We start from the raw sequence: 25,042 nt of genomic DNA, 5'->3' as shown, positions 1-25,042 counted from the left end.
GGAAATGCAGATCTATACTTTACAGCCCAGAGATGGGGGAAATCAAAGCCACATGGTTTCTGCCTACAAAAACACATTCCTCTGGAGGCGCTGCTAAGACCGGAGAAGGGCCGCATTCCCTGTCTCAGGGGTCCCGCTACTCGCCCCACTCCAGGATGGGGCCTACCCACCTCGTCACACACATGCAGGGCAAAGAAGAGCACCAGCATCCCTGTGGAAGGGTACCGCCCGTGATGCTCTGTCCACCTGTCGTGGATGTACTTGAAGAAGGCTGGGTTGTAGATCTGAACCTAGGAGGGGAAGAGGTAACAGGTACATGAGGGATTGGCAGCCCAGAGATTCAGGCCAGCCTCTGAGCAGCTCCTGCCAGTTCCTCCGTGCCTGCCAGTGGACTGTGCATCTGAGTTCCCTGGTTCCTGTGGCCACTGCTGGGCTCAGGCATCCCAGCAGATGTGGACTCTGAAGGTTCTGGGAAGGAACTGGGGCACACCTGGGCCATAGGACCAGGCACACGGGTCAGGCAAGCACTGTTCCCACTGATGTGGGGAGCTTACCTTTTCTTTGTCCACTCGAAGGAAAGACTTCACTGGAGCATAGGTGCTGTAAGCAGACAGAAAGGTAACATCTCAGATGGCCCTGTGGGACCCACAAGTGCCTCTCCTCCCCCCACCTCTGGCCTCACAGCTTCCAGACCGATCTGTTTCCAGGCTGTTCTCCCACAGCAGGCCCTTGCTCAGAAGCCTTCAATAGCTCCCCACATCATTCAGGATGAAATAGGGATGTTTTAGACAAGCGCTGGGGCCTCCCAGCTGCAACCTTTTTTCCCCACCTATCTGCCGTGAGCTCTCCACGTGAGTTGGCTGATCATCTAAATCCTTGCCTGGGTTCTTGCCTGTCCTCGCCACTGCCCCCAGGCTTGGCATCCGCTCCACTCACTGTCAGCCACGGCTCCTGTAACCGGCACCCTTCTCTGGGAGCTATCATACTTCAGCTCTACAGCTCAGCTCTCCCAAACACAAGATAATGAACATCCTACAGTCAGCAAATGGTAACTTCTACTTTTGTGTTTAAAAAATACACGGTGACAATAGCCAAAAGGTAGAAACAACCTAAATTAAATGTCCACAGGTGTATAAAAGGATAAGCCAATTGTGGTATAGCCATACAATGGAATATTATTCAGCCTTAAACAAAACTCAGGAAAATTCTGACACAAGCTACAACATGAACGAACCCCGAGGACATCATGTTAAGTGAAATAAGCCAGATACAAAAGGACAAATATGAAATGACCCCACTTATATGAGGTACCTGAAATAGTCAAATTGCAGAGACAGAAAGTAGAATAAGCTTACCAGGGGTTGGGGGGAGGGAAGAATGGGGAGTTAGTGTTTAACGTGTACAGAGTTTCCATCTGGGGTGATAAAAAGTCCTGGACATAGTGCTGACAGTCGTACAACAATGTGAATATACTTAATGTTACTGAGCTGTATACTTTAAAATGGTCAAAATGATAAATTCTGTATATTTTACTACATAACAAAAATACTCAATGAGACAAAGGGCAGATTGGCGGTTGCCCAGGGCTGGGGGCGGGTGGAGCGCAGTGATGGCTGAGGGGTACGGGGCATCTGTAGAACTTTAAAGATCTTTAGAGCATGAAAATGTTCTAGAATCCATGGTGGTCATGGTTACACAACTCTATGAAATATACTTAAAGTCAATGGATTGTACACCTTAAGTGGGAGAGTTATATGGTATGTGAATTACATCTTGATAAAGCTATTAAAGAAAAATACTTGGTGAACTGGATTTCCCATAGTTCCGGGCTGTGATGGGACCACTGCCCCCAAAGAAAGTTCTCAGAAGGCAGAGCTCCCTGGTCAGGAGCCACAGCCCAGAAATGAGACCCAAACCAGATGGTCCTTTCCTCACTTTTCCACCATCAGGATGCTGGATGGCACCGTGCAGCAAGTGACGTGGAACAAGCTGCACCCTCAGCCAACTCACCATTTGAAGCCCTCCCTCCTCACCAGCCCCTCTTGGCCAAAATGTTCAACTAAAGGAATTCTAAAATCCGGTTCCCAGAAGCCTCCCCCCAAAGTGATCCTGTCACCCACATTCCCTCCCAGCACAAAGAGGCTCACAATCGGATCTGCCCCGTGGACAGGGCGCTGGCGATCCACAGCAAGTCCAGGGCCTTGAAGGGCACCAGCACAAAGCTGACGTTGGCGGGCAGGTTCTTGGCACTCTCAGGGTACATGAAATGGTGGGTGGTTCGGCTGCCAACATCCTGCTCAAAGCCCACAGTTGGCGCCTGATTCATCCTGCAGGGAAGAGAGAGTGACATGAGAATCAACTGCCATGGAAACTGGTACAAGATTTTTAGAGGACAATTTGGTGCTATCCATCAAAAATTTAAATGGGCGTAGACTTTGACCCAGCAATTCCACTTCTAGAAATCCTATAAAAATAAATTGCACAGGTGTGCAAAGACATGTATACAAGGATATTCAATGTAGTAGTATTTATAACAGTAAAAAGTAGAACCAAGGCCAGGCACAGTGGCTCATGCCCATAAACCCAGCACTTTGGGAGGCCAAGGTGGGAGGATCACTTGAGGCCAGGAGTTTGAGTGAGCTATAAATGCACACTGCACTCCAGCCTGGGTGACAGAGTGAGATCCTGTCTCTAAAATAAAAGTTAAAAAACTAAATGTAAAAGTATCCATTAAACAATAGAGGCTGGGTGGGTTGGTGAGTGCCTTTAGTCCCAGCTACTCGGGAGGCTGAGGCAGGAGGATTGCCTGAGCCCAGGAGTTTGAGGTTGCTGTGAGCTAGATTGTGCCACTATGCTCTGGCTGGGGCAACAGAGGGAGACGGTCTCAAAAAAAAAAAAAAAAAGAGAAGAACTCTTTAATATACTTTGGCACATTCATATAATGGAATACCATGTGGCCACCAGAATGAATGAAGTAGATTTACACGTGCTGGTAAAAAAAAAAATAGCTAGTCTATGAAAAAAAAAAGTGTTAATTGTTCCATTTCTTTTAATATGTATCTTTTATACTTACCCTGTGCAGCAGGAGGAAATTACAGCACAGAAACAGGAAAAAAGGAAGAAACAAAAACATACTTTTGTATATCAATAGAAAAAATCTAGAATATTAAAATTGTTAACAATTGGTTACTCTAAGGAAATGGGATGAGAGGGTTAACTTTTTTTATTGTATACATTTCTGTTTGTGTTTTGTTTTTGTTTTTGAGACAAGGTTTTTTTCTCTCATCACGGCTATAGAGTGCAGTGGCATCATCATAGCTCACTGTAACCTCCGACTCCTGGGCTCAGGCGATCCTCCTGCCTCAGCCTCCCCAGCAGCTGGGACCACAGGTGTGTGCCACCACATCTGGTTAATTTTTCTATTTTTTTCTAGAGACAGGGTCTCCCTCTTGCTCAGGCTGGTCTTAAACTCCTGGCCTCAAGTGATCCTCCCACTTTGGCCTCCCAGAACGCTAGGATTACAGGCATGAGGCACCGTGCCCAGCCTATTTGGGTTTTTTTAATAACTCACTCAAAAGTGTACATTACTTTTATAATTTTGTTCTAAGAGACAGGGTCTCGCCATGTTGCCCAGGATGGACTGGATTCAAATGTCATACTCTTGGGCTCAAGCGATCCTCCCACCTCAGCCTCCTGAGTAGCTAGGACTACAGGTGTGTACCACTGCGCCCAGCCTACTTTTATAATTTTAAAATATTTACTTATTTATTTTTTGAGATGAGGTCTTACTATATTGCCCAGGCTGGTCTTGAACTCCTGAGCTCAAGAGATCCTTCCACCTCAGCCTTCCAAGTTGCTAGGATTACAGGTGTGAGCCACCATGCCCAGCTTATAATTTTTTTTACAGAAAGAACATAACAGTCTTCCACAGCTTCCACCTTACCTGGCTGTTCTGCCCTCTCTCCTTGACGACAGCGAAAGTACGATAGGAAGGTTAAGCATTCCCTTGGCCCCTGGGCTGGACGGAAGCTTCTATCCTGCTACCCGCAGCCTGTGCCTGTACTCCCAGTCCCTGTCTGCCCTTCCACTCCAAGGCCCAGAGGAATGCCCTGCATTCTGAGGGTGTCCGCCCTGGCTGTCTTTCAGGTGACATGCAATGTGCCATCTCTCCTGGTTTCCAGACAGTGACCACAGGCTTCCCATCTCCCTGTGTAGCAAGCCAAGAAGGCTTCCACTTCCTTTCGATTCATGCAAAACACAGCATAAGTAAAAATCAAAGCTCCCCTTTTTGGTAAGCATCTTACGTACAAGATGAGCCGGCTGTTAAACGCAAACCTGTCGGTCCTGTCTTTTCTGCTAAGACTGTTTATGAGGGCATTCCTGTCTCACACAGACCACCAAGGTGGGGTGAGGGTGACAAGTCTTCAGCGTCTCTCCCAGCTTTTTGTGCCGCTTCTGTACAACCAGCACCAACGTTCCCTGTCCTTGCAGTGGCTGGACCATCTGGCTGGCTGGGTGAGGACTCCCTGTGCTGCAGGGGCTCCCACACTGGCTGCCGCATTCCCATCACTCAGCGAGGGGACTGGGAGGGCCACAGGCTGTGCTGTCCAGGACACTCCCTGCCAGTCACATCACCATGTCTCCTACCTCTATTTTTCCCTTCCCTTGAGGGCCTAGAGGATGCTCTGGAGTGAGAGGCCCTAAAGCCTAGAGACTGAGTCTTTGTTCTTAACTACTTTAGTTCTAGTCTGGTGCAAGAAGACACCTAGATTCTTCTCTACAGACTCCAGTGTGCTCTGTCCCCGTAACAGGGTCTAGCACCTGCCTCCCTCCCCAAATCCAAGTCTTTTGATGAAGTGCCCCTCCGCCTCCTGTCTGGGTGCCCCTCTGGTCTCCTGGTCCTTAGGGTTCAGAGGTACCGTCTTCTAGAGGAACCAAGAAGCATTTTTTTCCACCCATGAATAACTCTGAACAGTTTCAGACGTTGGCATCCTGTGGTAGCCACAGTCTGAATGTGCCTCCTGCCAGTCGCCCCGGGTGTGTGAAGAACAAGCAGGCTGGAGAGGAAGGCTTATCAGGGCATGGCCTCAGAGCTGGTAGGGAAATGTCTCTCTGCTGCCTGGGTGATGGCAAGAGGTAAGCAGGAGGTGGAAAAACTAGGTTGGTGACACTTGGGTTAGCTGGGACCCAGGCTGGGCAGGAGCTGGGGTCAAGGGGTACTCCTGTGAGGACCTAAGAAATTTCATCTCACCAGGTGGAGAGGCCAACCTGGTCCTGAAGATCAAAGGGCTGCAGCTGCCCCAGGTTGGCTTCCAAAGACCCACCATCTGCCTCCTCCACTGAACTGACAGCCCCAGCTTTCATGAAGTCCCGCCTCGGACCTGCCAGCCAGGATCACGCCGCCTCTTGCTGCAGGGCCTGCCCCCTTCACTGCCCCCCGCCGCTGGCCAGGCACCAGCTTCGAAACGTCCAGCAGTGAAGGGAGCGAGAGGTCCCAGCAAAGTTTCATTGCCTCCAAGGGAAAGGGAAAGAACATGGTACTCTAACGGGGACAAGATTTTGTTTTGAGGCTCTGATTCATTCTAGAGAAGCCGAGCCCTGGAAAGAGGCAGAGCAAGACAGAGAGGATGGATCTCTGGGACTCGGGAGCGAAGCATTCTAGAAATCAATCTGCTCCTGGCTGCCTCCAGCAGCCAAAGAAGCTCTTGGGGGCAGGGGCACAGGCAGAGGGGACGTGCTCTCCTATTTAGGGCTTGGTGTCTGGCTGCCTAGTCCCTTTCTTTCATTCATCTATTTATGGGGTGCTTACTATCTCCCAGGCACTGTTCTACAAGCTGTGGATGTATCTGCTGGCCAGCTGAGGCAGGAACAGCTCAACTCCATCTGGGCAGTCGGCAGGGCTCAGGGTACATTCAGGAGGAAGAGGAGGCAGCTGGGGGGAGGAGCGAACTGGTGAGTCAGGACATTGTGTCACTGTAACTCAGCTCAGCTCTCCCAGGGGGTCTTGCATTGGTCTTGTTTCCAAGACGGGAAGCCTCCCCACTGGTTCCAAACCAAAAAATGCCTGCAAGCAGAGTCCCCTCCACTGCCATCTGGCTCCCTACACCGGCAGACCGCCAATCACCACCTGGGTCACCCCTTCCAGAAAGCGAATTCTGGGGCCCACTCCAAAACACCACATCTCCTAGCCTGGCCCCTGTGAGGGAGCATCTGCAAATGTCTTTCTTCCACCTGGTCTGCCCGGGTACCACCGAAGTGTCACAAGCAGCCAAACCTTTTGGGTCAACAGGGCCTCCACCTTGGAGCTTCCCAACCATCACGGAAGTGCCTAATGAAGCTCTCCTGGTGCAGATGGCCAGGGAAGCAGGCGCTTCACGTACCTGAGAGCATTTTCCCGGGTTTCCCAAGAGCCCCAGGGCTGCACTGGAGTGATGGACACCTCATCCCCAACCTCGGCCACCATCTCTGGGGGGAGAGAGGCCCCTCTCCAGCCCCCATCTCACCTCCCTCCCATTTGGGGAGCTAGCAGTGGCAGACGGGGATATTCTCAGGTGGTTCTGGGGTCCTGGATGGGGTTCATTCTCCTCTCTCTCCCATTGGCCACCATTTCCCAACGTGAGGAAGGTCTTGCAAGGAATGCCGAAAGCCTCAGAGACATACTGCGGCCTCGGTGTTGCTATGGAGACAGCAACAGTTTCTAAGACAAAGCCCTTCCTTCTGCCTCCTGGGAAACCTGGTCTTTCTGCAGTGCTCATCCAGAGAGATGCGTGCAAACTGGACATTTTCAGCATCTCTAGTCTTCAGGCTCTTCCTCCACCAAGGAGAGGGGCGGAAGAATCCCACCGTGGCATTTCCTGTCCCCAGCCACGAAAGGAAGTTGAAACACACAGGCTCAGGAGCAGAGAGCAGCCTGTGACTCCCTGTTCACACCCAGCCTGCGTTGCTCTGCGTCTCTGTCTGCACCGAACCCCCTCCCAACACTCCCCTTCTCCTCACAGCTGGGCACAGATGTCTCTGGGATGAATGAGCCCACAGCAAGCAGTGAACGAGCCCTTTTGCACCCAAGACCTCTGTCTTCTGTGAGTCTGCCAGAAAGAATCACCTATTGCTGCTAAGCAAGATGCTAGTTTGGTTTGGGGCCCTTGCTCCTGCCCAACTGCTGGGGAGACCGGGGGGTAGGAAGGGCCTCTGGTGGGATCTTTCTCCACACATCAGCCAGGAGTCTGGTTTCAGCTCTTTCCAGAAGGATTCGGAGCCTTGGAAACTGTTGGCCTCAAGCAAAGTTTAGCTTTGGAATTCCGCCTCCCCGTCCACCGCCAACGGACAAAGGAGAGCCCAGCCTGTCCCGGGAGGATCTGGGGGTCAGGGTCCCACAGCACCCCCGCAGCTGGCAACCCACACCCTCCCAGACAAGGCCAAGGGGGCCAGAAGCCCTCCCGGAGGCTCCGCAGGGGCTCACCTCATGATGAAGTTGTGTCCATCCACGTCCTGCCCGTAGCCGGAGCCCCGCAGGTTACCTGAGTTCCCCACCACGGCGCAGCGCCGACACTGGTGGGGGTCCCGGACGCGGTAGGGGTTCTCCCCGGGGACGATCTGGAACAGCTTCTCCAGCACCTCGTTGGTGTTGTGTGATTTGAACTGGGGCTGCAACATCTGCGGGGGCAGCCCAGAGGCGTGTGAGCAGGGAGGGGCTCCGGCCTCCCTTGCCCTCTAGTGTCCGTGCACACAGACCCTTTTACCCAGGGCTCTGTCAGGGACTGGGGACTCTCTCTGAGCAGTAGGATCCTCCTCTCTCTCAACAGCAGAGTCCCTGGTTACGTGCAAGTCTCACTGATCAGGGAGCGGGGGCCCTGCTAGTCACAGAGCTGCTGAGGCACTGGAGGGCGCTCGGGTCAAGGTGCCAGGCGGCACGTTCTCCAGGGACTGGCAGGTCTGTGCTGCTGAGCCGGGCAGCTTCGCCCAGGGGCTCCTTCCCAATCAGCCTGCAGGGGGCGCCCCTGGGACTCGGCCCGGTGGCCGGGGGCAGCCAGAGCTGCTTCCAGGGCAATACTGATGGGATACGGGAGCTGCTCCCTGAGCCCTGGGTAAGGGCAGAGAGGCCTGTAAATTCTTTCAGAGCCGGAATGGCTAGAGCAGAACTGGTTCCCCCTTCCCAGCAAGAACAGGGGCGGCAATCAAATGCCTACGGGCCAGGCAGGGAGTGAAGGACCCACAGCAAACAGGAGATCTGTGCTCCGTCAAAAAGGGGCAACTTCAGCTGAGAGTTGCCACATGGGATTGTGAGCCCAGAAGGGCCAAATTTTCCAAATTTTCAAGGGCAGCTGAAAATACGGACTTCACATGAAATATCCTGATTTCTACATGTTGGTAACTAATGCAGTATTTTTAAAACACTGAGTGAGCTGGACTTGGCCCAAGGGCCACCAATCGGTCATGTCAAACTAGGGTTTTAAAATACTCTGTGGATGGAGCTGGGACTCCATGGGTTTGTGGCTGAGCAGGAGATGCTCAGGGGATCTGTCTGGAGAGGGAGCGCAGCTCTGGGACAAGAATTGCCAAGTTCGTGGCAAAAGGGGGTGGCTGTGGGGAGCAGGGGAGAAGCATATTGGCTGCTGAGCTCCATCCTGTGGGCAGGAGGCCGGGCCTGTTCGCCGGGCATCCCCCCCTGCCCAGAGTCCTGTCCTACCCTACATGGCCACCACTGAAACTATGACCTTGGGTAAACCCTGGGTACTCTCTGCACCTTGACTTCCCCCATAAAATGAAGGCCTTGACTCTGAGCAAGAGGCAAGACCTTTTGAGGGCTTCCCTCAGGGGCTCCTTCCCAGTCAGCCTTCAAGGGGTACCCCGTGGGGCTCCTGGCGACCACCCCCTGCAGACCCCAGTCTTGGGCACTCTGGGCCGAAGGCAGGTTCTGCGGAGTGGTTTGGATAAGCCTGGGCACATGAGCTCATCCTCACACTGTCCCTGAAATGAGAAAAGGGCAAGTCACGCTCCCTGAGAGCTGAGCAGGGAACGCAGGGAGCCTGTGGCTGGCCCCACCCTGGACCCCACCCACGTGGCAACCAGACGGCCTGCAGAGGCTGCGGGGTGAGGTGGAGGGAATCAGAAGGAGCAGAAAGGTGACCCACGGGAAGGGCGGGAGGACAGGACGGGAGGACCTGCGCACAGAATCCCCAGCCTTCAGCTCCCTCGGGCAGGATACGATGCTTTCTCATCCCAGCCCAGAAAGTCTTTTCCAGCAATTGTAAAGAACCAAGCAAGCGGCTCCTGTGGTGTTTGCAAATTATTTTGAGCCAACGTTTACAAATTCGGATATTTCGTTTAAAAATCTGGATTTCTGGGTTCTGTTACAAGGTCAGCACACCCAGCAGTGTGGGCCGCATCGTCGCACAGCAACAACTGCTGGAGCCCGGGCTGCCTCCTGCACAAGGCAGGCCTCCCCAGACAGTGCTCCTCATTTCCCACCGTCTTCCCACCGAGGGCCCGTCCTCTTGCCAGGCCACCTGCCCGGTCCAATAGGCACTTCTGGTCTATACCTGGCTCCTACAGGCACTAGAAAATGGTAGTTCTCTCTCCTTCCCAGTCAAAGCTTGCTCTGCTCTCCAGTCATCTGTGATCCTAGCATATGGCTCTGGGGGCCAGAAGACAGCCCAAGTCCAAGAGGGGGCTCTAAGAGTGACTCTCAATCAAGGGACAGATCCCCACACAGGGGGCGGCAAAGAGGAGGCAGGAGGGGCAACAGCGCTCACCATCCACCACCTCTGGACATCCGGGGGAAGATCCATGTTCTCTCGGGTCCAGACAGGGGAAATGTTGCCGTCGAAGTGGCTGTCAAACCAGTCGGAGGCGCCCGTGTCGCCCATGCAGCGGCGGCAGGCACAGCTCTTACCCGCGAGCCCCTCCTTGCTGAGGCGCTGCAGGCCGGCATAGCCGGGCACCAGCTTCACCCGGTGGGTGCCACTCAGGGCCCCCGAGTCCAGGTAGGGCAGGGTGGCCATGCTGTGGTGCGAGTAGGTGAAGAGCAGGGACATGATGAACACCAGCAGGAAGGCCACGGAGAGGAACCACACCCGCAGGGAGCACTTCATGGTGCCAGCGGGCAGGCAGCCGTCACCGCGGCCACTCCTTTCCCAGCCCGCTGAGGGGCCAGCCACGGCACAGTCTGCCTATTCCGGCACCACGTGCAAAGGGCATAGGGGCACGTGCCGCGGCAGGGGACAGCGGCAGGGGTCCCTCACCCACACCCTCCTTCAAGGTAAGGAGAAAGCAGTCAGCAGGAATGGCTGCCCTGTCCCTGAGCCACTCGGGCCCCTGCTTAGGGCTTCATCGGGTCTCTCGGTCACTAGCTGGGCCACAGAGGCTCTGCCTCTCCCGCTGCCCTGGTGAGGGGGAGGTCAGTCCATGCCAGCCCTCTAGTCCCTTGGGATTTCTGGCTGCCGGCTCTGGGGGGGCCCCTTTTTGGTGGCTTGAAACAATCCAGTCTGGAGCAGCTGGGGTCCTTGTGGTTCATGGGCAGACACCGAGGCAGCCCCTCGTCCCCTGCAGCGGGGAAGCCCTCGTCCTCCAATCACAGCAGAGAGCACATGGGCTTCAGGGGGCCTGGGTTCCCCGCAAGAGTCATCCCCAGCTTGGATGGCCCAACCCCTCTGCCAGAGGAGGGGAACCAGAACCCAACCCTGAGAAGAGAGAAACAGGAAGCACGGGGGTGTCAGAAAACTCTGCGATAGAGACCAAGATCCTCCTTATGTTAGGTTCTGCCCTGCTGCTTCCCATCCGAGGTGCTGGTCCCTCCTCCTGGTGGCCACGGCCCCAGCTGCAGTTGCACAGGGGTCGCGAAGCTCCTGCTCCTGCGTGGGGTCCTCTGGTGCTGGGAACAGCTGCTGCTCCGCGAGGTGCCGCGTCAAACCCCGTCTCATCAGCCGAACGCGCGCCCAGCTCCCCACCAGGGCCCAGGCCTCCTCCCTGGTGTTGCTAGCCGAGGCCGGGCGGCTGCTCTGCCCATCCCCGCTCCCCTGAGGCCAGCCTGTCTTGCCGTCGGCTCACAGTAATCCCCTGGCAGGTTCCCCTCGCTCGCCAGGCGCCAGGCTGCCGCAGCACGACCCTGAAATTGCAGACAGGAAAAATAGTGTGCAGATAAGTCACACGGGCACCCCAGGCTCTGCTCCAGCCCCACCCCCACGTCCCAGAGGGACAAAGCTAGCACTAGAGGAGACGCCCACTGAATCAGAGGGTGGACAAAAGCAAGGGCTCTCCCCTCTCACTTCGCACAGACAGCATCGCTCTGCGTGACTCCAGGGCTTTGGTGGACTAATCAGCCCTGCACCCTCACTTCCTAGCCAGACGGCAAACAAGGAATGGGGTAAAGTAATTTTCCCAGAGTCACACAAGTCCCTGGAAGTACCAGTTTACAGAGTTCCTAGTTCAGCTATGTGCAGTTAATTTCAGGTGAAACGTAAGAGAAAACGGCCCAGAGAAGATCCCAGGGGACTGTGAACACTGACTCCCTGACACAGTGCTCGGGAGGCCCTGTGGGAGGCCCCTCCCAGAAAGAAGAATGCGCTGGGCCTGGTCCCTGTGACTGTCCCTCTCCTCTCAGCTGTGGATTACAGAGGCGGCATTGCCGGGTAAGCCTGGTGAACCATGAACGATCCTCCCAGCTCCGGTGCTGGGGGAGGACAGGGCTGTGGCAGGAGACGGAGTTGCTGGGCTCGGTACCACACCACCAACCGGCCCTCTGGGCAGCTGCCTCCATCTGTCCGTACACCAGGGACAAACTTCGGGGTCCCTGGGAGCGCTTGCAGCCTGAGGCCCCACGCTGCCCTGGCAGGCAGGAACAGGGAGAAGAGGCCGCCTGCGGGGCAGTTTGGGCTTCAGCCCCGAAGAAAGGAGCTTGAATCCACACCAGCACAGGGGAGCCTCGGCAAGAGCTGGAAAGCACGCTGAGAGGGGAGCCCTGAGCACCTGCCCCTCCCACGAGAGTCCTGTGAGCCGGGCCACCTTCCCTCTTGCCATGGCCCCCTCTGCAAATCCGGCAAGCCCCAGTTCTGACCCGGGTGGGCCCAACAGCCCAGCCCTGCTCCCTCTCCTTGCTGAAGCTCCAGCCCTTCCAGGCTCCTCTGGCTGCTACCAGCGGCTGCAGAGAAGGTCCCTCAGGCTCTGTGTTCAAGAAACCCAGCTGCCTCCTCCACTTGTGGCGGCTCAAATTTCTAAGGCCAGGCCAAACCACAAAGCCAGCAGGGAACAGAACTAGCACATTGCAGTAAGGAGGACATTATCCTGGGTGGCAAAACGATGCTCACCCAGCATCAAATGTGAAAAAGAGGTGAAGGAACTTACCAGAGGCCACAAGCGTGTGAGTGGAGGTGAGCTTGGGACAGCCGGGGCACAGAAAGCAGCCCGTGAGCTCCCTGAACTACCCAGGGCTCAAGGCTGAGAGGGGAGGAGAGACACAGAGCAGGTTTCCGAGGTCAGGAGCGAGGGCCACCCACAGGCTCTCATCCACGGAGACCCCAGCAGCACTGGCTCCAATGTGCTTCTCCCAATGTCCCACTGTGCCCACTCGGCAGGTCCCACCCTGGGCACAGCCTCGGCTGAATGGTCTGTTACCAGAAAGCCAGGTCATGGTCTCTCCTGACTCTCCCTTCGCCCTCTGCCATGCCCAGGGCCTAAGGAAGAGGACTTGGCATCTCGGGGTCCTGCTCCCAGCTTCCAGGGAACTGGGGAGAGCCAGTCCTGAGCCAGGTGGCCCTGGGAGGCAGAGTCCCTTGCAGGCTGGGCCAGTGGCAGGAGTGAGGGGCCTCAGCTGGGGACACCTGGCTTCTGGCAGGGCAGGCCCACTGTGGCCACTGCAGGCGGGGGCTGGGCAGAAGCTGGCACAGGAAGCAGCTCGATCAAGGAAGCTACTAACTCCTTGGGATTCTAAATCAACACGGGGGGCACCCGAGGTGACTGCACTGCCTGCTGGGGAGAGGACAATCCCTAGTTTCAACAACACGTTTGGGAAGAGCACAGAAGTGGAGCAGCTGGCAAAGGCCCTTGCTTTGGGAACCCCATGTCCAGGCTGTTCCCGGGAGCTTAAGCTGCTCTACTTGTTGTGTTGAGAGCAAATGGAGGCACAAAGACTGGCTAAAAAAACATCAGAGGCTCCTAGACATGCACTGAAACTCCCAGAAGTCACCCAGCGCTGACCCTCACCCATCTCATTCCCACCTGTTAAGTCTCCGTACCCCTCAGCTGCCCACCGCCTAACTGGGATCACCCCCCTTCATTCAGGATAAGCCCATGTATAAAAAGCTCAGGGGAGGGCACACACTTTGGCATCAGCCACCACTCCTAGTGCCAGCAGAGGGATGCGGGCCAGTACTCCTGGGCCACCTGGCTGGGGGAGGAGCTTGTGTGCATACTCGGCAGACACTGAGGGGCCAGCGCTGGGCCAGGGAGGCAGTGTGGAACAGGACAGGGTGCATCAGCCCTGTCCTCAGGCAGCTTACAGTCTAGCGGCAAATACAAAGACACAGGCAATTACAGAGAGCCGGGAGAGAGAACAGGAGTGCAAAGGGCTTCAGGAGCAAAGCAGCCTAGGCTGTTAAAAGCACAGCAAGGCCAGCAAGGCAGGATGTCAAAGGGAAGCCGGGAGGCTTGGAGGGCCAGAGGAGTTCGGATTTATTGTGAATCTGATGAGAGGTTTTTGAGGAGGGAGGGATGTGTTGCAACCGGATTTATACTTTAAAATGGATCTTGGAGCAATTTTTTTTTTTCTTAAGAGACGAGGTTTTGCTCTGTTGCCCATGCTGGAGTGCAATGGCATGATCATAGCTCACTGCAGCCTCTAACTCCCAGGCTCAGGTGATCCTCCTGCCTCAGCCTCCTACATAGCTGGGACTACAGGCGTGCACCACCATGCCTGGCTAAGAGACAGAGTCTTGTTATAACGTTTCCCAGGCTGGTCTCGAACTCCTGGGCTCCAGTGATCCTCCCACCTTGGCTTCCCAAAGTACTAGGATTACAGGCGTGACACCGCGCCCAGCCTAGGACACCATAACTTATTGTTGACCACAGTCACTTTGCTGCGCTATCAAATATCATTCATTTTTGTACCCATTAACCATCCCTACTTTATCCTCCCCATCCCCATTATCCTTCCCAGCCTCTGGTAACCATCATTCTACTCTGATTCCACGAGATCAACTGTTTTAATATTTAGCTCCCATATATAAGAACATGCGAAATTTGTCTTTCTGTGGTTGCCTTATTTTACATAATATAATGTTCTCAAGTTCCATCTATGATGAAATGACAGGATTTCATTCTTTTTCATGGCTGAATAATATTCCACTGTGTATATGTACATTTTCTCTATCTCTTCATCTATTGATGGACACTTAGGTTGATTCCAAATTGTGGCTATTGTGAATAGGGCTACAATAAACATAGGAGTGCAGATATCTTTTCGATATACTGACTTCCTTTCTTTTGGATACATACCTAGCAGTGGGATTGCTGGGTCATATGGTAGATCTACTTTTAGTTTTTTGAGGAACCTCCACACCGTTCCCCATAGCAGTTGCACTAATTTACGTTCCCACCAACAGTGTTTGAGAGTCCCCCTTTCTCCACATCCTTGCCAGCGTTCATTATTGCCTGTCTCTTGAATAAAAGTCATTTTAACTTGGGTGAGATGATATCTTATTGTAGTTTTGATTTGGAGAAAATATTTTTACAAAACTAACAGTACCAATATTTTGGAGAGGATGTGGCATAGAGAACACTTGAGACAGCAGTGGTGGGAACGGAAAATGGTATAACCCTTTGGAAAATAATTTGACATTAGTTAATAAAGATGGACATGAGTATATCCCTGATTTTGTTTTTTTAAAGAGGAAATAAAAGTCATCTTTCTCACATAAAATATGGCGTGAGAACAGAATGAGAGACAAGATTAACCATGTGTGTAGTCATCCTCAGAGATTGTTTTCCTCTTCAGATTTGGGTGGGAAGCAATGGTTTCTCACCCAAAGATATTTAGAGTCACTAAATTACAAAGTCAGTGAGTTCCAACTGCTTGTCATGCTATAAGCAGATCTGAAGTTTATGCCGAACCCCAACAATGGGGTTAAATACAGCATTTCATGGTCCTCCAAAAATCTCACTCAGATGACTCTTGCCCGCACCTGATACAACTCTTTTTTTGATGATTAATTCATATATAATAAAATGCAGAAATCTTTCAATGTAAAGCTTGATGAACTTTTCCGTATGTCTACACCAGTGCCAACACTCAGTTTAAAATACAGAACATTTCCACCTTTGCTCCTTGCCAGTCAATACCTACTGCTCCACCACTTTTCTGACTTCTGTCACCAAAGGTTAGATTTGTCTGCTCTTGAACTTCACATATACATGCACTACATACTCGTGTGTGTCGGGCTGCTTTTGCTCAGCATCATTCATTTGGAGATTCATTCACGCTGTTATACGTGTCATTAGTTTTTCTTTTCCATATTTGAACACTTGAATGGTTTCCAGCTTTGGAGTGTTATGACTACAACTACATGAACTTCTCATACAAGTCTTTTTGTGGCACGTACTCTCATTTCTCTTGGGTAAATACCTAGGAGTAGGATTACTGGGTCACTGGGCAGGCGTATGTTTAACTTGACTAGAAATTATCAAGTAGTTTTCCAAAGTGGTTGCAGTATTTTGCATTCCCACCAGTAATGTATGAGAGCTCCATTTGTTCCATGGCCTTAACATTCTCAGTCTTTTTAATTTCAGGCATTCTGGTGGGTGTCTAGCAAACTCTAGTATTTCTACTACCAGGTATGTATGACCCTGTGCACCAGGAGACCTGTACAGCACTGTGTGACAGCTGAAAGCCGCAAACAACCTGAATGTCTGTTAGAATAGAATGGATGAACCGTGGGCCATTCACGCCATACAGTACATTGAAAGAACTCCAGTTTCAGACATCAACAGGGATGAATATGACCCCAAAACCGTTATGTTGCACAAAAAGAGTAAGTCATGGATAAATGCTCACAGCATGAATCCATGAAAAGTTAAAAAATATGCAAAGCTAAGCAAGACATTGTGTATGCCTCTATTTATAGATAATAAAACAATAGAGACTATTAAGGAAATAACACAAGATTCAGGAAATCTCACTGGAGGAGGAAGGAAGGTCGATAAGATCAGAGAGAGGCCCACAGGGGCTTCAACAGTACTGGGTAATGGACCCCTTAACCCAGGTGGTGGGTACAAGCACATTTTTTACAGTTATTCTTGAAAGAGCACACATATGACACATACTATTTTGAATGTGTGATGTATTTCATAATAAAATCTAAAATTATTTTAAGTTAAAGGACTACTCTGGCTGCTGTGTGAGGCTAGCAGGGAGACCAGAGGGGAGCTATGGGCATATCCCAGGTGGTAGAGGTGGTGAGAAGTGGCTGGATGTATTCTGAAGGGGCAGACGGAAGGTGTAGGGGGCGGAGGCAGGAGGCAGACCGGAACCAGGGAGACACAGAGGCTGTGGCCTGAGCAACCTGCTTAAGCGGGGGTGTCATTCACTGATTCAGAAAAAACAGGAAATTAATGGGCTTGCGTGGGAAGAAACAAGAGTTCTGTTTGTGAGAGGTTAAATATGAGATGCCTTTTAGACATCCATGTGCAAATGGCAATAGGCAGTGAGACACACCTGTCTGAAGCTCACGGGTAAGGTCAGGGTCAGAGGGATACATCTGAGAGTCATCAGAGTGCAGTTCATTTTTAAAACTACAGGACCGAAGAAATGATCTACGGAGGGCCTACCGTGGACAAGAGGAGGCAGCCCCAGACAGAGCCCAGGGCACCCCAATGTCTAAAAGAGAGGCCAGGACAGAGCCAAGAAAGAAACAGCCAGTGAACCAGGGGGAAAACCAGCCCTGTGTTTGGGAAGCCAAAGAAGAAAGAGTTTCAAGAAGGAAGGACGAATTAACAGTGTTAAACGTTGCTGAAAAAGTAATGTGAGGATCGAGAACTGCCCACTGGGTGGAGGTCAGTGGTGACCTCTGCAGTGGCTGACCCAGGGATATGGCAAGATGAAAAAGGCCAACAAGCACAGGAAAAGATGCTCAACGTCATTAGCCATCAGAGAAATGCAAATCGAAACCACAATCAGACACGACTTCCTACCCACCAGGATGGCTGTAATCAAACAGACAGACAATATCAAGTGCTCGTGAGGATGGGCAGACACTGGAGCCCTCATACTTTGCTGGTGGGAATGTGAAATGGTGCAGTCATTTTGGAAAATAGTCTGGCAGTTTCTCAAAAGGTTAAACATAGTCACCATATGACTCAGCAATTCCACTCATAGGTATATACCCAGGAGAAATGAACGCTATGTCCACAAAAATACTTGTACACAAATGATTTGCAGCAGCACTATTCATAATAGCTCCAAAGTGCAAACAGCTCAAAGTTCTACCAACTGATAAACAAACAAAATGCGGTATACCATACAGTGGAATACTGTCCAGGCATCAAAAGGAATGAAGTTCTGACACATCCCACAGCATGGATGAACCCTGAAAACACCGTGCTAAGTGAAAGAAGCCAGCCACAAAAGGCCTCGTGTTGGGTGATTTCTATGAAATGTGAAGGATAGACAAATCCATAAGCACAGAAAGTAGATTATGTTTTGCCAGGGGTTGGGGGATGGGGAGAATGGGGAATGACTGCTAGTGGTTTGGAGCTTCCTTTCGGGGTGATGAAATGTTCTCAAATTGCTTGTGGTGATGGTTGCAGAACCACGTGAACAGACGAAAAGCCAGACTTGTATACTTTAAATGGATGAACTGTATGGTGTGTGAATTATATCTAAACAAAGATGTTATTTAACAAGGAGGGAATAGGATGTCAGAAAGTGGCGTGGGGGTTCAGCTGGGAGATATTACAGAAGGTGCGTACACTGATGGGGATGTATGAGTAGAGAGGGAGAAATCTATGACACAGGAAAGGGGGCTGACGAGCAAAGCCCTCAGCGGGCAGGTAGGATCAGGCGCCCAGCTGGAGAGAGGCCACCTGCGCAACAGGAGGCAAAGCAGAGGAGAGGGGCACGGTGAGGAGGGGCTGGAGATTTACAGAGAGATCAGACGTGAAACAGCCTTTTAAGAGAGGAGGGAGTAACGAGGGAAATGTAGTCGGTGGCAAGGCAATGCTAGGGTCTTGTAAGAGGTTTGCGGTCACAAATTTGGCAAATTTGAGGAGACCATTTAACAAGAAACATCCCCTGAATGGCTGGTCTGTCTCGAGTTGCTGAGGCTGAACAGAGAGACTGGCAGCCAGGATCCAGGAGAGCAAAGGTCTAGGGGAGTGGATGAGCCCATCTCCCTGCAACCCCCCAGCTGCCACCCATCAGGGGGTGCACGACTGAGCTACTTCCACCGGGATAAGGAACCAGGAAGCTCGAAGGAGGCCCTCACCAGCTGGAAGGTAAAGGGAAGGAAAAACAAAAGCAAGGGATTGAGAAGCAAAGGGTGCCCCAGAGGAGAGCAGCAGGGACTGTTTTGGAAGCTGTAGCAGCTTTAGAGCCATTCTCGGTCAGATCCCAGGAGACAGCCATCATCGAATTAACCTAATGAAGCACAGGATAGCAGGCCTCAGACCAGCACAGCTGAACACAACCTTCTTGGCAGGCACAGAAAAGAAATGTCAAAATAAGGCACTGAGGATGGGGGATGGGAGCTGCCTGCTTCTGGGAGGGACAGAAGGAAAAATCCTAGCCCAAGACTCTGATGAAGCCCCCCTTTCCACCCGCTTATGCTCAGTCTGAGGATGTGTCCCAGAGCCTCACTCTGAAGACAGCAAGCCACAGACTATTACCCAAGTGGCATGATGCTTTATGAATCTCTGAGCATTTGGGGGGGGGGGGTAGCCTCTCATTTGGTATTCTCAGGAGTCCCAGGACTGGCTAACAAGGTCAGCCAGGCGGAAGTGAAGATGCTTTAACGCCACGCCAGGTCTGATGACTTCAACTCCAGCGCTCCTTCCACAGTGCCCACTGCCTTCCAAACAGGCTTTTCCACTAACTGGGGTACAACCATCGAAGGTTCCCTGTGCCCCAGATCCCGCCAGCGCCAGCGAGGCAACCCAGCAAACTCCCTGCCTCCTGGGTGAGACAACAGCCACCTCCGGCAGAAGGTGCCCTGGGGTGGCAGTGGCGGCTGGGGGGGTGGTGTCAATTATCATCTTGAAAAAGAAACCAAAAGCCCCTCCCTTGCCCACAACTCAAACCCAGTGAGGCACGTCCTTGACCTGAGAACTGGTTGCTTCACCTCCACGTGCTTGGTTAACTGAAGTTATCTGCACTGCAACATCGCGGCACAGACTGCACAGAGCTATTCTAATGACTCAGACCCTTTCTGCTCCCCAGTTACAACTCCCTGGGCAGCCCCCACCTCTCTAGCCCCTGCCCTCCTGTGGGACATCTGACCTTGACTTGACATCCAGCCTGAAATCCCAGCTCTGGCATCTCTGATGCTGCCCGGAGTTGGCAGCCAGAAAACCAGAAGGCAAGAAGTGCTAACATATTTCTTCAAACCTCAGATCGTACGTAACTCAGGCTAACCTTCGGTGAAGTCCTAGAGAAATTCACCATCAGTCTTCACTGCAAGAGGACCCATGCTGCACCCTAAGAACTGGCCTCTGAGGGGAAGAACGCTGGGCCCTGAGGCACGGGAAGGGGGGCAGGGGTTGAGCTGGGAGGTGGGTCCCCACAGATCAATCACCTGCTCTGCCCCGCACCTGCTCCTTCAGGAGGGAGCCCATATGCCACTTGTGTCAGGGTGGGCAGGGGACACTGCTGTCCATGTCTATACTGAGGCAGGAAGTAAAGTCTAGAACAAGTTACCTGAGTAGCTGGACAAGGAGGCAAGACAGAAAGAGCTGGGGAGAGAGGCCAAAGGAAAGGGTACGGACGACAGAGCAGTTTATGGAACAGAACCACCAGGGTGGGGAAGAGCCGGTGGCTTCTGTCGAGTCCCTGACTCCTGCTGACCAGGTCTCTCCACACTCCACTCCACTTCCCATTTGCTTTCTAATGAATCTGACAGTCTGTTGGGGGTTTTTTTTAAACAAATACACCAGTTTAGGCAGGGTGTGGAGGCTCACACCTGTAATGCTAGCACTCTGGGAGGCTGAGGTAGGAGGATCACTTGAGGTCAGGAGTTCGAGACCAGCCTGAGCAACAGCAAGACCCTGTCTATACAAAAAAGAGAAAAATGAGCCAGGCAAGGTGGTGTGCTCCTGTAGTCCCAGCTACTCGGGAGGCTGAGGCAGGAGGATCGCTGGAGCCCAGGAGTTTGAGGTTGCAGTGAGCTATGATGATGCCATGGCCCTCTAGCCCAGGCGACAATTCGAGACCCTGTCTCAAAAAAACCAAACAAACAAAAAAACCCACGAGTTTAATCTATTATACTTAGTATTTGGATTTATGTTACTATCTTTGTGTTTTCTCTACTATTTTTTCCTTCCTGACTTTTGTTGGAATGGCACTTTATTCCCACCCCCACCTTTTTTTCCTTCCTGCTTTGGAAATTATATCCCTCTTCTTTTGGTGATTATCTTAAATTGTTAGCAGATATACGTTTTCCTGATGGAGTCTAGTTTTTCGGTAATACCATTCTCTTAATAAGGCAGTAACTTGCTGCAACTTAACAACAAAATTCCTTAATTTATTCTATCTTATTCTCCCCCAATAATATGGTCTACCATTCTAGTTTTCCTTTTTTTTTTTTTTTTAAATTAAAAGCCCGTTTAGATCCTAGTTTTTTGTCTGTGGGTTTTGCCATCTGGGGCAGGCACTGCTGGCTGCCTACCAGTGGCCACCCTGTCTTCTTTTTTGGCAAGAGAATCTTGATTTGTTCAGGCAGCTAAAGACCCAGTCCCAGGAGATGACGCAAGACTGGCCAAAGCCAACCACAGCGAGCATGTTCCTTTTCCACCAGGAACTGGTCTGAGCATGGACTAGCTCAAGCCAATGAGACCTAAGGAGATATCTGCTAGGGCTACCTTGGAAAGATTCTCCTTCCCAAAACAGAGGCACATAAAGAGAAAGCATCCTTTCTCCCGACATCTCCCTGCCTCCTTGCTTGGGGCGTTACAGGGTCTGGAGTGGCAGCGGCACAACCATGATGAGCGACATCTTACGCCGTGAGCATGGCAGAACGGAAAGACCCAGGGCTGCTACTCAACGACTGCACCCACCCTGGAGCTCCCTACCTACACTTCTCATTCAACATGTCTTTTTTGTTTGTTTGTTTGTTTGGGTTTTTTTTTTTTTGAGACAGAGTCTCACTCTGTTGCTCAGGCTAGAGTGCTGTGGCATCAGCCTAGCTCACAGCAACCTCAAACTCCTGGGCTCTGGCAATTCTCCTGCCTCAGCCTCCCGAGTAGCATGCGCCACCATGCCCGGCTAAGTTTTTTATATATATTTTTTTAGTTGTCTATATAATTTCTTTCTATTTTTAGTAGAGACGGGGTCTCACTCTTGCTCAGGCTGGTCTCGAACTCCTGAGCTCAAACGATTCACCTGCCTCGGCCTCCCAGAGTGCTAGGATTACAGGCGAGCCACCGTGCCTGGCCTCAACATATCTTACGGTTTAAGTTACCGTGGGTTATTTTGTAACTTGCATCCTGATATACTGTTAGTAGTTCATTAAGTTTACCAACCTAATGTGTCAATTGCTCTGCTCACTGTTGGCACTGGCAACCTGCTCTTTCCTCCTGGGTTTACTTTTCTTACTGAAGTACACTTTCAGTAGTTCACTTGGCAAGGGTCTGTAGGTGCTAAGTGTCTGAGGATGTTCAGAAATACCTTCATTTCACCTCACTGTTGAATGACAGCTGGACACAGTATTCCCTTAGCTTCTCTAAGACATTGCTCTATCATCTTCTGGCATCTAATGTTGATGAGATGATGTCATTCTAATTGTCAATCCTTTGAATTCCTTTTTAACTCTGGTAGTTTTTAACATTCTCTTTGTTTTTGTCTGCAGTTTCACTGTATTATGCCCGGTGACATTACTTATCTTGTTTGATGTTCATGCTGTTTCTTTAAGTCTGGAATTCTCAGCCATTCTCTCTTCCAATATTATTTATTTGCCATTTCCTTTAATCGTATTTGGAATTCTTACTAGACACAAGCTAAAGGCTCCCAATCTGTCCTCCGTGTGTACGATGCATTCTAGATGAATTCCTCAGTATTATTTTGAATTCATGAATTCTCTGTTCTGTGTACAGGCCAGCATTATCTATTGCTTCAAATTCTATTGGCACTAGTCTTCATTCCTAGAATTTTTAATAGGTGTTTTTCTATATTCACTTTTTTTTTTTTTTTTAAAGAAAGGGTCTTGCTATGTTGCCCAGGCTGGTCTCAAACTCCTGGCCTCCATGGATCCTCTCACCTTGGCCTCCCAAAGCACTGGGATCCACCATAAACAGCCCCCTTTCTTTTCTTTACTAGATTTAATATTCGCTTGTCTCTTTGAGGGTCTTTAATCTATGTACACTAAAGACATTTTCCAATTACTCAGTTATTTTCATTTCTTCTAGAGTAAATTCTTCTTTAATTTTATTTGTTCTTTTTTCACATTATTTTTTTCTCATGTGTTTCAGAACTTGTGTATAAGCTCATCTCAACATCTCTACTTTTCCCTGCCTGTCTGGGGGTTTTCACATTTGCCTCCCCAGGTCCTTCAGTGCCCCAGGCTAGAACATACCTTGCAGCAGCAGCTCAGCTTAGGTCCAGGCTGTAAAGTTATGTCTCCTTAAGTAAGCACTGTTAAAATAAGCCATAGCCCCAGGAAATGGTCGGTAGCAACCTTTTTTAGCCTACTTTCCCAGCCGAAGGGTTTAAGCAATGTACTAGCTCTAATTCCATGTTTCCAGTGGAGTTTTTTCTAGCTGTTACCACAAATTTCTGCTTCCAGACTCAGAGACCTGCCGCCTTGACCCTGCTTTTGTTGCGTTCCTGTTCCATTTGTCATCCACAGGGATGTTTATCATTGTGTATGTGGTGGGGAGTGGGAAGAGGGGGAGTATATGACTGTTTTGAGAATTTTATCTTTTTATGTATTACTGCTATGTTTTTAGAGTATAAATTTACAGTGTCATCTTGACTGGATGAATTGGATTATACTATTCGTATCAGGGAACTGGGGATCTCTGCCAACACCAGTCTCTTGGGAACAGATATCAAACCATCTCTAACAAGATTCATAGAACTCCAGCCAACACAACGAAGGAAATGGACTGAGATACCCTGGCGTAACATGATCAAAAGTCTCAATTAAAACAGCTCTCCTGGCCGGGCGTGGTGGCTCACGCCTGTAATCCTAGCACTCTGGAAGGCTGAGGCGGGAGGATCGCTCAAGGTCAGGAGTTCAAGACCAGCCTGAGCAAGAGTGAGACACCCCCCGTCTCTACTAAAAATAGAAAGAAATTAGCCGGGCATGGTGGCACACGCCTGTAATCTCAGCTACTTGGGAGGCTGAGGCAGAAGGATTGCTTGAGCCCAGGAGTTTGAGGTTGCTGTGAGCTAGGCTGACGCCACGGCACTCTAGCCCGGGCAACAGAGCAAGACTCTGTCTCAAAAAAAAAAAAAAAAAAAAAAAACCAAAAAACCTGCTCTCCTATTGCCACCCCTACCTTCAACCCAGTCTACAGTGGGATGGGGGCGGGAACTTTCAGATGTGGTCCCAGCAGGCCTTCACAGACAAAGGCAACCCAGTCTTCAGCGCTCCTCCACACCACCTGACCACTCTGTCCTTCACCTGCGCTGGTGAAAAATGTGTACCGGCCATATGGACGTCCTTGATGTACGGCCCTTCAGACTCTCCTTCAAGTCCCCAGCCCGTCTGCACAGGGCCAGCCTGTAGTTTCAACGCATGTCATAAGAACTGTGGATTCAGGAGGCAAAATCTAGTCCAGGTTGTTACCAAGCAGCAAGTTACTTCTAATTTCCAGGCTAAGATTCTTTTTTTTTTTTTTTTTTTTTTTAAGAGACAGGGCTAGAGTGCAGTGGTGTGATCATAGCTTACTGTAGCCTCGAACTCCTGGGTGCAAGGGCTCTTCCCACCTCAGTCTCCCAAGTAGCTGGGACTACAGGCGCACCACTGCACCTGGCCACACCAACACTCTAGGAATCAAAAGGCGGCAATCTTGCCTCCACCCTCGTCCTACTGGCTGATCTCTGTTTGTAACTGCTGACCACCACTTTGACTCCCTAGTCACTGCAATCTACTTTTTTGACTTTCTGACCCTCTCTTGCCTATTTCCTCCAGCTACTAATGCATCCTGAAGGACGTGCCTTTAGTCCTTTCTGCTTCTTTGCCTCTGTAATGTGCACCGACCCTGCTCAAACTTAAGAGCCTGCCCCTCTACCCTGGGTTCTGAATTCTCAATGGCCTCTTTGGCACGTCTACATGACACTTCAGATTTAACAAACTCATCATCTTCCTGCATTCAAAAGTGTATGAGATGGGTGCCCTTATTCACAGGGCCAAGGTCAGGCTCCTTAACACAAATAGCATTCAGAGATCACCGAACCAGGCACTCCTCCCAAGCCTCATCTCATCACACCCTTCCCTCTAGGGATCATGAACCAATTTGGATCCCACGCCAAATCTGGCCCACATTTAAGATCCTACACTGCAACTAAAAGACATGTATTTATCTGTCTCCCTCACTTACAAACCCTAAGGTTACAGAGATCATGTTATTTAATTTACATCTCTGGGCCACTGTAGGGCCTAGCACTGTCCTGCATACACAAGGCATCAGTAAATGTCTGCCCAATGGGGTATCATGTCTCTATATAAGCCCAGGGCTATCAGAATCAGAAAAAATGGTTACAAAAAAAGGCTTTGAAAACCATTTTTATAAATTATATAAGTATGCAGATGGAAGTGATAATTATATTCTGCCCCCACTCTTCTGTCTCTGACATTCTAGAATTGAGAGCTTTCCCTTATAATTTCTCTTGGACCACCCAGAA

General features: G+C 51.0%; 1 protein-coding gene across 2 annotated transcripts in view; it reads right to left on the bottom strand.

Moving 5' to 3' along the window:
* Nucleotides 1-25,042, bottom strand: part of ST3GAL2 (ST3 beta-galactoside alpha-2,3-sialyltransferase 2) — a 46,640-nt gene that overhangs the window by 3,733 nt on the left and 17,865 nt on the right. For both annotated transcript variants that reach the window (XM_069497775.1, XM_069497776.1), the window contains exons 2-6: nt 9,753-11,104; nt 7,460-7,653; nt 2,148-2,327; nt 555-600; nt 171-290 (exon numbers count right to left, since the gene is read on the bottom strand). In XM_069497775.1, coding sequence (XP_069353876.1) covers nt 171-290; nt 555-600; nt 2,148-2,327; nt 7,460-7,653; nt 9,753-10,091 — 879 coding nt within the window. In that variant the 5' untranslated portion in view covers nt 10,092-11,104. The remainder of the gene's footprint in view (nt 1-170; nt 291-554; nt 601-2,147; nt 2,328-7,459; nt 7,654-9,752; nt 11,105-25,042) is intronic.

The sequence above is a fragment of the Eulemur rufifrons genome, chromosome 23 (genome assembly GCF_041146395.1).
Source record: "Eulemur rufifrons isolate Redbay chromosome 23, OSU_ERuf_1, whole genome shotgun sequence".
In the NCBI taxonomy this organism is placed as follows: domain Eukaryota; kingdom Metazoa; phylum Chordata; class Mammalia; order Primates; family Lemuridae; genus Eulemur; species Eulemur rufifrons.
The sequence above is the reverse complement of the archived record's forward strand: the minus strand, read 5'-3'. Positions and strand labels throughout refer to the sequence as shown.